At 39.5% G+C, this 12,998-nt stretch overlaps 1 protein-coding gene across 1 annotated transcript in view; it reads right to left on the reverse strand.

Moving 5' to 3' along the window:
* LOC144696604 (terminal uridylyltransferase 7-like) overlaps positions 1–12,998 on the reverse strand; it is a 102,385-nt gene that overhangs the window by 34,524 nt on the left and 54,863 nt on the right. The window contains exons 13-17 of the mRNA XM_078568102.1: positions 11,084–12,369; positions 10,697–10,847; positions 3,816–3,902; positions 2,558–2,661; positions 886–943 (exon numbers count right to left, since the gene is read on the reverse strand). Coding sequence (XP_078424228.1) covers positions 886–943; positions 2,558–2,661; positions 3,816–3,902; positions 10,697–10,847; positions 11,084–12,369 — 1,686 coding nt within the window. The remainder of the gene's footprint in view (positions 1–885; positions 944–2,557; positions 2,662–3,815; positions 3,903–10,696; positions 10,848–11,083; positions 12,370–12,998) is intronic.

Below are 12,998 nucleotides of genomic sequence, written 5' to 3' on the forward strand. Positions count from 1 at the left end.
CTCCAAAGTCTGTCCATCATCTACAAGGCACAAATCAGGAGTGTCCACACTTGCCTGGATAAATGCAACTCCAGTAAGACTGAAGAAGCTTGACAAACAGTCTGTTTCATTGGCAGCTCATGGAAGCAGTGTGTGCCATCTATAAGATGCACTGCAGCAACTCATAAAGGCTCCTTTGGCAGCCTTCTAAATCTGTAACCTCTACCACCAAGAAGGACAAGGGCAGCAGGTGCATGTAAACACCACCACCTGCAAGTTCTCCTCAAAGTCACACATCATCTTGACTTGGAAATATATCAATGTTCCTTCAATGTCACTGGGTCAAAATCGTGGAAGACTCTCCCTAACTGCACAGTGAGTGTACCTACACTATACGGACCACAGCAGTTCAAGAAGGTGACTCATGATCACCATCTCAAGGGCAATTAGGGACGTTGGAATTTCCTCTCTATTGTGGCTTTGTGCGTGTCCAAGTGGTCTTGGAAGAGCAAGGGGTCACACAATGTTCACCGTTTGAGGCGGTTCTTGATCACTGCCGGAGATTAATTGTATTATTAATGAAACAAACACGATTATGAATTATTTTTTATTTTGTACAGATTCATTTGGGTGTATCACTTGTATATTAATATTAGAGGTGATTCCATGGAGGTTAGCCCAATGCCACTCTATTTGTCCACTCCAAAATAACTAAGGTTGGGGTTAACACACTTTTGGGGTCAGAGTGAAGGTTGTTTTTCTTTTCAGCTAGCTGTGCTATATTTGAGCTTGAGTGCTTGGTCCTGAAAGGTTTTTCATTTTTCAGCACTGACCTCTTTCACCTTGATGAGTAGTTTCCTTTCTGAAAACAGGATTTTAATTGATATTAACTGAGCTGCGCAATACCTGGATGCTTTCTGAGCACTCTTGCCAAATCTTCAATAATCTTGATGCAGTTTAATCCCTGCAAGAGATGTAAAGAAAAATGTGTTTTTTTCCCCTTTTTGTCCTTTCCTGCTGTTTCTCATAAATATTACTTGGCATGGTGGATATGGACTGGTAGACAAGTTCCATATTAGGGGTTAGCAGCTACAGTCACATAATGGGTGTAAAACATTATGTTCAATAAATAATAGACTTTCTAATAAAAAGCAAATTTCTAGATTAAACCAAAATAAGGGGCAAAGCAATTAATGAGAAAATGAGGTCAGACTGTGGCAGGTGGATTTTAGGTAACTGGGCTAGCAGATGCAGGTAAATATAGACAAGTGTAAAATAATTAGTACAGATGGGGCATGTGTTAAATGGATAGTCATGTCATGTGCAATTAAAAGAACACAACAGGGGATATTTTTTGATAATGCTTGGCTACATAGTAAAAGGGAAAACAAAAAAAAAATCAGGTTGCAACAGCAGAGATGAAACAAACTGAAAGAAGTTATAATACAATGCATTGGTCATAACCCATCAAGGTCATGGTATACAGTTCTGGTACCTAATCATAGGAACAATGTGTGCTGTAATTTGCAGTTTCCAGTAAAGCAAGGTGCTCGCTGCTGAGCACGAAGAAAACTGCCCATAAAGATCTAGTGATCTCTGGAGCAGGAATTTCCCTTTTTCCCCCACGGCAGCTTAAACCTGGTGCTAAATCAAAGAGATGTCTTGGTGTGCAGCAGCAGTCATGTCAGCAATCAGTTAGCAACCAATCAAATTGGAGCATTCACACACAGCTAACTATGAGGTTAAAGGCAATTAAAATCCTTCACTTTTAATCTAAATTTTCATATAATGAAATAAATGTATGACTATATTAAGACTGAAGCTAAAGATATAGACTTTAAGGAAGTTTATTTTTTAAATGTGGAATTTTTAAATTATTCTAGTGAAATTTGACATTCCACAAATATAAGATTCACTTTTCAGGGGCAATAAAAACAGTTTTGCAGTAATTATCAAGTTCATGTGCCATTAAAAATCCCAGTTACACCTCACTCACCAAGGTGCAACTTTTTCCAAGTTTTTTTTTCAAAAACAGAGAGACCATCAATGTTGGAATTGAAATGCTCATCAATACATGACTGTAAGGGGGAGCCTCTACAGTACACCCTATGGAGTGTACACTCACTGACAGCAACTTCTGGATTTCGGCATTATGCTGCGCTTGTCCAAACTACCAAAGTTGTTGTCAGTTTTAGTGGAGTAATGACACTGAACAATGATGTCATTACAGCAGCAAAATCCGGGCCAAACTTTTTTTCCTGAAAAGGCACGTTGTTGAACATGATTATTCCAGGTATCAGGAATCAATTTTAAGGAAAGATTTTTAAAAAATTGGTCTTGCTTTCTTTGGAAACGAAGAACATGCAAAAATGTATCTTGGAGTTTTCATAATTATGAAGAGAATTGACAAGGTTTAAATTTGACAGTGGGGTGGAGTTAAACATTACGGTTATTAGATAGAACTTCCTACTAAGGCATTCCAAGTTCAACACATATTACATAGCAGTAAAGTAAACTTTAAAACTTATCCAAATGTCTTTCAAAGAAAACTACTAAAAGCCAGAATTACTAAACATACCTCTGCTGTTTCCCGATCTTCAAATGTCATACAGATATCAAGATCACTTTGTCTAAAGCCAAACCCATTCTTGGAGGACCCAAACAAGCAGAGTTTTGCTTTGGCTGTAAAATAATAAACTGCACTGAATTTTACAAATAATGTTTCCTCAACTGAAAAACCACACATGAGGAATTCTAATCTTTCTCCTATTTGCAGTTTATCATGGTTAGAATGAAATTACTGAGGGTAGTTTGTGTTATTAAAAAGCTTCGAGAATATGCTGCATGCTTATTATGAGTAAAACAAATTGAGCAAATCTTCTGTTGGTGTCACATATATAGACACACACACACCGCACACAGAGTGCAAAGGCCAAGAAAATGAGCAGAGACCTGGATTGCAAAAGACACAGGTCAGACAGAATCAAGTCAATAAGGCAGGAGTGGGGGAAGGGGGAGAATTCAGACCTTCCATCTCTTTTTTTGAGTGCTATGCATTCTGGATGCCCAATCTCTTCAGGGAAAAACTGGCACTGCAACCTCCCTCAAATCCTTGTTGACTAGAGGTCCAGGGCAGGCCAAAGATCTGCAGGTAGGTTACTATATTTATTAGGTGCCACATCCCTCCACAAATGTTTGCAGTTCAATCAGGTCCCAAAATCTGAGGCCAGAAAGGCAGTGTTGGACACACTGGACCAATTAAATTCACGTGCTTTCTGGGACTGATGTTTGGATGTGCTACTTCTAATTAGGATCATGTGGGGGAGGCAGGAAAATAATCAGTCTTCGTCTTTAAAAACATTACCATATTTCATAAAATAATTTTGCTTTATAATGCACTAATTACTTCTAATATGTCTGTCATCACAAGACGTTTTCTAGATCCTCTAATTCTACCCTCCTGTGTATTTGAAGTTGTAATTACTCCACCATTGGTGATTGTGCCTTCATTGCCTAGGCCCCATGCTATGGAATTCCCTCCCTACACCTCTCTACCTCACTTCCTAAAACATACCACTTGGACCAAGTTTTTTTATTTTATCTGACCGAATATCTCCTTAAGTGGCTCAGTGTTATACTTTATTTTATAATGCTCCTGTGAAGTGCCTTGGGAAGTTTTGTTATGTTAAAGGTGCTACATAAATACAAGCTGTTGTTAACTATTTCAAGTATAGAATGTAGCAAGATCAATTGGATCATTCAATTTGATTAAATTGTCTTTATTATGTACATATTTAGTAAATTAAGAACTAAAGATACACAAATAACATTCATACCATCAAGTTCTCTCCTGATAAAAGCCTCCAGTTTTATCAATATATGTTCACGTGCTTGAATTTCCAGACGATCTGGGGCAAAGTCACCTGAGTTGGAAAGGGAAATTGTTTAGTTTCCATAATTTATTTGATGTTCCGACAGGAAACTTTGAGCTGCCAAGGTTACCACTTGACTACACTTCCTCTCACCCCACTTCCTGTCAGGATTCTATTCTATTCTTCTAGTTTCTCCAACATTGTTGCATCTGTTCTGACAATACCACCTTCCACACCAGTGCTTCTGATTTGTCTTTTCTTTTCCTCAACACAGGATTCCTTCTCCACCATGGAAGACAGAGCCCTCGATTGCATCAGTCTCATGTGCTGTACTTCTGTTCTCACACTTTCCCCTTCAATCCCAGAACCACACCTGGCCCTGACCGATCACCAGCTTTAACGGATCATTCCTTCGCCATTTTCACCACCTCCAACACCGAACAACTTTTGCTCTCCTCCCATTTTAGCATTCTGAATGGACAGAAAAAGGAGTAGGCCATTTGGCCCCTCAAACCTACTCTGTTTCCGCCATGACACCCTGGTCTATGCCTCAATCACACCCAACAACTCCTTCCCATGCCACCTTGCTGTGCAAACGAAGGAGGTGCAACACCTGCCCTTTTAACTCCTCCCTTCCCAACATCCAGGGCCTCAAATATTCCTTCCGGATGAAACAGTGATTTACCTCTGATTCCCAGTGTGGTTTCTGAACTGGAAGATCCACAATTGATGTGATCTTCTCAGTCTAGCAGCTGCAACAGAAATGCCATGAACAAAGGAGAACACTATATACTGCCTTCTTCGATTTGACCAAGGTATTCAATCATGTGAGCAGAGATGGTTTATTTAAGCTGCTGGAGAAAAGTGGCTGCCTTTCAAAATTGCTCAGTGTGATCTTTTCTTTCCAAGACATGACTGGCAAGGTCAGCTATAATGGGGTAACATCAGAGCCCTTTGAGATCTGCAGTGGGGTCAAACAGGGCTGCGTTCTGGCACAGACACTTTTTGGCATATTATTCTCTTTGCTGCTGTTATATGCCTTCAGTTCATCCACATAGGGTGGAAAGCTGTTCAGCATTTCCCATATGAGATCAAAGACAAAAGTGTGCAAAGTCATCATCAGAAAATTGCTGTACGACTAGCATTCAATACTGAGGAATACCTTCAGTTGCAAATGGACATGCCTTTTAAGAGTTTGATTTGACCATCAGCATCAGGAAGGCAAAAATCATGGTCCAGGATGTTGCCATATTTCCATATATCAGCATTGTGATGCTGGAGGTCATTGATAACTTCACACATCTATGCTCCACAATCACCAGCAACTTGTCACTTGATGTTGAAATTATGATAATCCTGGACCAGAGCCCCAAGTTTTTTCAGTGCCATCCGGTTAGGGCCAATAACTTATTGTTTACAGTAGACAACTTTGAGATTCAAATGCTTGCTAAGAGAATAAAGCTATAAAGCTTTACAAGATCAGAAAGATAAAACAATTTACAATATCTATCTGGTACTCTAACGTTCAGGGGTCATATGAGGTACATGTGAATTAACAGGCAAACTGTGGTTGAACACACCACACTGCATGATAAACGACAGATGTGATCAAGAGAGGTTCCACAGATTTCCCAACAACTCAACCAATGTCAGTAAACACTGAGTTAACCAATCATGTTGAAACTCTGTCTCTCTCACAACGGATTTCAGTTTTCACCTTCGAAGATTTCGTTTTGGTATTCTCTCCAAAAGTTGCTCCAACTCTGACGGCGCCAACAACGGCCCACCTCGCAGGGTTTCAATCTCGTCCCCCAAGATTCCGTTCCCCTGGGTTCCCAAGTATGCACTTAAGCACTAACTCACAAGCATAACTTCAGCTCTTTGGCTACGCCATGCAGAATACTCCTACGCCAAAGTGTAGTATGGAGCCTCACACTTTGCCCCAACAGCCCACAGCACAGAGTCATCAACCTTCTGCTGCCTTCTTAGAACTCCAGGACTTCTCCCAAGTCCCCATTACATAAAGTCTGCCAACTGCAGCCCTTGTCCTGCTTGGAGTCTCTTTCTCTGCTCCTCTCTCTTTCTGGGACTCTTCTTGTCTGGCACTCTTCTCAACTGTGGCACTCTGCTTCCGATCACATGACTGGGATTTTTGCATCAATTCTTTTGTTTCTCTTTTTACACAGGCGCACCACTGTCAGGATGGTCGAGTGTTTGACTGCGGGATTGCGCTGCACTGCTCACTCCTGGCCCGTGCATGCTCAAAACTCCCAAGGCCTGTTGGGACTTGGGAGATTCAGGCCCCCACTCCATGAGAAGTTACGTTGGATCGCACCACACCTTACCCCTTGGAAGAAAGTAAGTTTCACCACGGTTAAGGTTTCTTTACCATGGCGTTACAATTTCTTTACATGAAGTACTTAACATCATAAACGTTTAACAAATAACTTATTACATATTGTACAGATAGCCTTTTCACTTCGTTCCACAATTACACATATATTATAAAGTTACAAAGGCTTAACTAACACAAAAGCAAATACATGCGGCAAGTAAGATTACAGCAGGATTTAAACATCGTAGCATTAACATAGCTCAGCGCCTGTGTTTTCTCCTATGCCTTTCCTTTAACTCTGCAAAGAATGCTTCCCTTAAGTCCACAGCCCAACAGACGGCATTTTCGTTAGCTGTGGGCATAATTCCATATTTTTAATTCATTTTACAAACACAAATTTGGTAAATTCTCATTTTGAGACAATAAGGTCAAAATGGCTTTTTCATGTGCCAACAACTCACCTCTTCTCTGATCAAAAACCCTTTCGGCTGTTTCAAGAATGTTACTGAGATGCTTTTCATGTTCAAATAAAAGTGTGTTGTTTTCTTGTTGGGTTTGATCTTTGAACACCTTGAGATCCTTTAATTTCTCCTGATCCAATTCCAAACATGCCTTATTTAATTCTTTCTGTGCAATGTCAGCAGTTTCCTTACCCTGGACTTTTATTTTTCTTTGCAATACTTTAAGTCTCCAACACAATTCACGAACCACATCATTCCAATCCTCTCTGAGTTTTAAATGGTCTTTTGAGAACTATCCATATGCCTGGATTCCTGCTGCTTTTAAAGTCGGGATCTGTTTCTCCTTACCACACATTGCATCCTCTTTATTCTCCAGATTGCATCAGAGTTCAAACATTTTATTGCTTTTTTCACAACAAAGTTCTAACAGTTCATCAGTCTTAGTTTTTAATCCTGTATTCAACCAACTGTTCTGATTCATCAACAATTCCTTTTCTTGTTCAAGGTGTTTTTCACAATACTTAAATAGACACTTCCAATACTTGAAATTCATCAAGTTTTAATGGAAGATCTATCTTTGTTGGATTTCCTTCTATAGGTTTATCATTTAGACATTTCAAGTCCCCATTCAAGTGTTCTACTTCCTGTGACCAACGCTCAAATATTCTCACCGATTCTCGTTTTTCATTAGCAAACTCATCCTTTGTGCATGAAAGTTGGTTCTGTACGCCGATCATCTTTTCCTTCAATTGCTTATCGGCAAGAAGCTTCTCGTGTTTGGATACAGTAATTTTGAGGAGTTTGCCCAGATTAGCATGATCAAGCAACTGCTGCTACACAGTCTTTGCCATGTTACCATCTACGCTGGCCATATCATTACCCAGTACAAAATCTACTCCTTCAATAGGTACAATTGCCAGTAACAATTCCATTTACTAAGTTACTTTGCAAATTGACTTTATGCAAGGGTACAGGTTCATAAATCCCATGAATACTCCCTATTAATACATTTTCCTTCAACAAACCATCTGGAACACAAATTGTATCATCAGCCACTATCAATGACTGAAATGCTCCAGTATCTCTCAAAATGTTGTTATTTTTCTTGTTTTGTTGGAGGAGTAAGGAAATACTTCTCCCTCAGAGAAGAAACCTCTACAACCTCCACTAACCTGACTCACTTTAGCAGTATTCAAGAGAGAATACCCTTGACTATTCTAAGCTGCATTTCCCATTCCAGTAGGTTTTGAGGGAACATGTTTCAATTGTACCATTGCCACTATTTTAATACCTATTTCCTGTTCTGGAGATTCCTTAAGTGTTCTTATTACTGCCACCAATTTACTGTTCAGCTTCCAAGAATTGGCTTTGAGGTGCCCTATCTAATGGCAATGAAAACACACTGGTTTCTTTACATCACTTTTATCTTCTGTCCTACCATTTTTATTGACTGGAACATCTTCTGCCTTCTCCCTAATGTTAGACTGCTTTCTATTCTTCCAGCTTCCCTGTAGCTTTACAAATGGAGATCTACTGCCCCCCCCACCACCCCCCATTGCCTCTGTGATGCATCATACCCATCTGCCAGAACTGCTGCTTCCCGTATCCTAGAAACCTTATGATCTTCCAGGTGTGACCTAACAGTTATGGGGATGTTGTTTCTAAGTTATTCCAGTATTATCAGCTATCTCACACACTCAAAAGTTTGTTCTAACTTCAGAGATCAAAACCACCTGTTAAACAACATTTATTTCTCCCTAGCAAGCCCTACAAATATTTCATTTTTTCTTTAAAGTCCGAAATTTCAACTGATGGGTTTCAGGGATAAGCTTGTAAGCTTTAAGTACCGCAGTTTTAACTACCTCACAATCTGAAGATTGTTCTTCCGAAAAGCTAGAATACACATCCATAGCCTTCCCGACCAAAATGCTTTGCAAAATGAGAGTCCATGTATCCTTTGGCCACTTTAACTTTGAAAGAGATAATATATCTCTCAACTCGGTCATCAGTGAATTTAGGCACTATGTGAAGACTCTGTTATATCAAATCTCGGAATGGGACACGACTTCTCATCCAAAATACTCGACTCTCTTTCTTCCCATAACCTAAGCTTTTTTCTAGCCACTTCTTGCCGTCTGATTTCTTTCTCTCTTTGAAACTCAAGCTTTCGCATTTCCATTTCTTTTTCAAGTTCAAGTTTTTGCTTTTCTCTATCTCTTTCTATCTCAAGCTGCTTCATCTGCAACTGAATTCCAGCCATCTCAACTGAATAACTGCTATCTGGATTAACTTTTTCCATTTCCAATCCCAGATGCTGGGCTTTTACCTTGATTATATCTGTTTTCTTAGTTCTTGCTTTTACCTCTAACTTCAACCTTTCTGCTAATGCGATTAACCTAGCCTTGGTTAATTGCTGCAAATCACTCGGGGATAAATCCTCCCTCTCCAGAAAAGTTGTAGCAACTGACAAAGTCATTCTGCTCTTCAATCAGTATAGTAAAATTCACTGTGGAAATCTGATCAACAAGCACCATCATTCATATTTATCTGTGGATTCACATGAAGGAACTCTTCTCGACTATGGCGCTCTGCTCCTGATCATATGACTGGGGTTTTTGCACCATTCCTTTTTTCTCTTTTCACGCTGCGCACCGCTGTCAGGATGGCCGAGCCCTTTAACTGCCAGGTTGCACACCTAACTTCCCCCAGCCCGTGCGTGCGCGGAACCCCAAGGCCTGTTGGGACTTGGCGTTCCCTGTTCCTGTTCCATGAGAGGGTAAGTTGGATCTCGTCACAAAATCAACACACACATTGCAAAAGCTGTAGTTGCTAAGTTCAAGCTGAGTAAGAGAGTGTGAAACAACAACAACCTGATTGGAAACACCAAATTGTGAGTCTATCAAGTCTGTGTCCTTTGGACACTCCTCTACAGTAGTGAGACCTGGGCAACATATACTAGGCAGGAGAAAAGGCTGAACAGTTTCCACTTGCACGGTCTCAGACATATCCTCAACTCAGCGGTCCTAGAGCATGATAATTCTATTAGCAAACACTCATGCTAAGCTAAGGATGTCTGCGCTGGCTCAGCCATGTTCATTGGGTGGTCAGCCATAAACCCAAAGACCTTTTGTACAGTGAACTGGCCAATGGGTCATGACCTGCTGGACGTCCATACCTCCGCTATAAGGAAACCTACAAGAGAAGTATAAGCATGGCGGACATTGACACTGACAACTGAGAGACAGCTGCTGATGGCCGTGACCGCTGTAGGCTGAATGTTTTGAGGGGCATTGGAGGTCAGCAAAAGTGGAAAGCTCAGCTGGCCAAGATGGGGGTCCAGGGAAAATAGAGGCCAGAGAACCCTGCACCTTCTCAGCCCACTGACCAAATGTGGCAGAGACTGCCATGTCAGAGTGGGGCTCCTGAGTCACAAACAGTGCAAAACATCATCTCACGAGATGGAAGGCTGCCTGCATACACTTATACTTACACAGACAAGACTATCCCTAACCACATACTTGTATCTCTCATCACCCACATCCCACTAACAGTTGCTGACTCCACTTTCATGTGCGTGCATTCCTGGAAAATATTCTCCAAACCACCTCATGTAAAAACTCCCATTGGCCTAGTCTTTGGCCCTTTGTTTGCCATGATATTTAAGCTCACTCATTCCTTCACCTCCATGTCTGATGCTTAGGATTTTGATGCGGGGAGAGGAATGTCACCTTATTAGTTAGGAATAGAGCATATGTTGCAGTGAACTAATTTTTGTGGGGAGGGTGTAATGAGAGAAAAATTCTGCTGCATATTTTCTTGCCAAACAAATTAAGATGGTGAATTAAAATATGAAGATAAAATACCATGATTTCTCAATCCACATAATTAACAGTATGATGATACAGCATTATGCTAATACGCTATTACTGGTGGTGCTCTGGTTTAAAACCGAGAACAACAAAATTTAATTTCTTAAGAAAAATTAGATTCCTCATTCTTTTTAAGTATTAAAAATATAGATTAAAAGGTAAAATAGGGCATATACTTACAGCAACACTGGGTAGAAACCTGATCCAGGACATTCAGAAAGCTTGGATTCATTTGTGGTAATGGATCAAGGTCAACTTTTTTGAAATCCTCTGGACAATCAGGCTTTAAGTGCCCTTCTCGCTTACACAAGCTGCATACTATTATGGAAGCCTGTTTAGCAGAAATGGTGATGGTAATTTTTTCTTTTAAAAAAATAAGTACTGCACATCATTAATGCAATCAAATATGTAGTTGCTGAATGCAATATTAACTAAATTGTGAAAGTTTCTGCAAGAATTTTTTCCATGCTTTAACCATTCTGATTAACAGACTCAAAAGCATTCATGCAACTGATCAAAATGCAGCACCAGATTCAGGGGAAAAAAAAATTCCGAAGGTGGAATTACCTTGCCCTTTGTAAAAACAGCTTTACTGAACATATAAAACATATTGTCATCAATGCTTTGCAATTCATTTCCATGCAAGGGTGTTCCAACTTCCTCAAGAACGATTTCCTTATTTATTTCATACTGAACTTCTTGTTTCTGCTTCGTAGCTACTTCATTTGAAGTAGTATGTCTGACTAGCTGAGATGTCACATCATTTCCACACTTTACTGGTGTATGTCCCTTCCAGTTCAGAAATTCATGGTCAATTACTCCATCTTCATCAGACTGATTAGCTTCTTCACTAGACTCAGTATATATATGCTCAATTTCTTCTTCTGCTGTAAGACTGTCCAGGTGAACCCGTGCAGTGATACTTAAATCCAACTCATCATCATCACCATCATCGTCCTCCTCATCCTCCCCTTCTTCATTCCTATTTAATGTCCCTTTGTGATGCTGCTTTGGCTTTTTAGAGAAATTATGTAATTCATCTGCACTGTCAGAGCTTTCTTTAGCTTCATTATTCAATTTTGTTCCCTCATGTTTTGCTTCTAGTAGTCTGGAGTTTTCCACTCCAAAATCATCACTTTCCATGTTCTGAGGATTCAGAAAGCACTCAGAATCTGAAAGACTTTCAGAATAGAAGTGATCTCTGTAACAATTTGTATGCTTCGCACTCATTTCCTCATCACTAGAGGTCTCATTATCTGCTTCTGTAGATTGTTCGAATTTACCTTCCTTTAGTACCCTACCAGCAATGGTTGAACTGTCTTTCTGCTCTCCAGATGTATCAAACAGTTCTTCCTCATTTCCACTTTCTAAAAGTTCATCACTGTGTTTATCTTCACCTTCTGGTTGATTTAGATCATCCTCATAAAACTCATCTCCAGTAATTCTAATTTTCTGTATATCAGATATCAGCTCTTCCTCCGTGAAGCTCTCACTCCCACACTCTTGTACTGTTTGTAGGTTTCTATAGGAATCTTCAGAAGGCCGATTTTCACCATCTTTACATATAGCATTATGATGCAGCTGTGAGCATTTTCCATCAGGACCCTCTGCTGAGATAGCAGATGCCATACTACTCTTCGAGGGATAAAGTTCAAGCAATTCCTGTTGATCTACCACGACATTAGATGCCCCTTTAGAATTATTTTTTTCATTGTCTCTTTTCTTGAACTTTGCTGACTTGTACTTCGGCAATGCAAAATACTTGTAAGTTGCTCTTAAACAATGAATGATGTACTCATATACCATTTGGCTATTGAGGGTTCGTGCAACATTTCTCTTTACAGAGTATGGATCTGGAGAAAAAAAGACATGATTAATGATGGTCAGTAACTACGTTATTCATGAAAATAATATCTCATTCATTGAATTTTATAGTCGGTTTAACGAGCCAATTCAAGGGACATTTTAGTAACTTTGAGTAAGAGCACATCTAATACCACTAGTATCACATTTTGTGGCACCTGAAATAATCAGAGAAGCAGCAAATCATGCAAAACACCTTTTTGTATACGGATAATGTAGACACAGATGATAAAAACAAATAGGGCAATAGCGTTGTTCAAGCTATGAGTTATTAAATATCAGAGAAAAATGTTAAACTCTACCATTTTCATCACCTCAGACTATTTAACCCTATATTAGTTATGGTTCTGGATAGATCAAATGTTACAACTTTCTTTGCAAGAGATTGATTAGTAACCTTTACATATTGTTAGCTCTCAAATGTTATGTTTTGTTTGAAGGTTATGCATGTTGTTGTAAATGCAAAACTACATTCATATAAGCATAAAAACTTTCTTTCCTTATCACACATTTTAAGTAGTTTACAAAGCCTTTGAACCTACTCTCAAATTATGTAGGGCTAGACTAATTATAGATAATGTATTGATGAAAACTTCATAAGACAATTACTGTTATAAGC

This window comes from Cetorhinus maximus, chromosome 2 (assembly GCF_964194155.1).
Source record: "Cetorhinus maximus chromosome 2, sCetMax3.hap1.1, whole genome shotgun sequence".
Classification (NCBI taxonomy): Eukaryota; Metazoa; Chordata; class Chondrichthyes; order Lamniformes; family Cetorhinidae; genus Cetorhinus; species Cetorhinus maximus.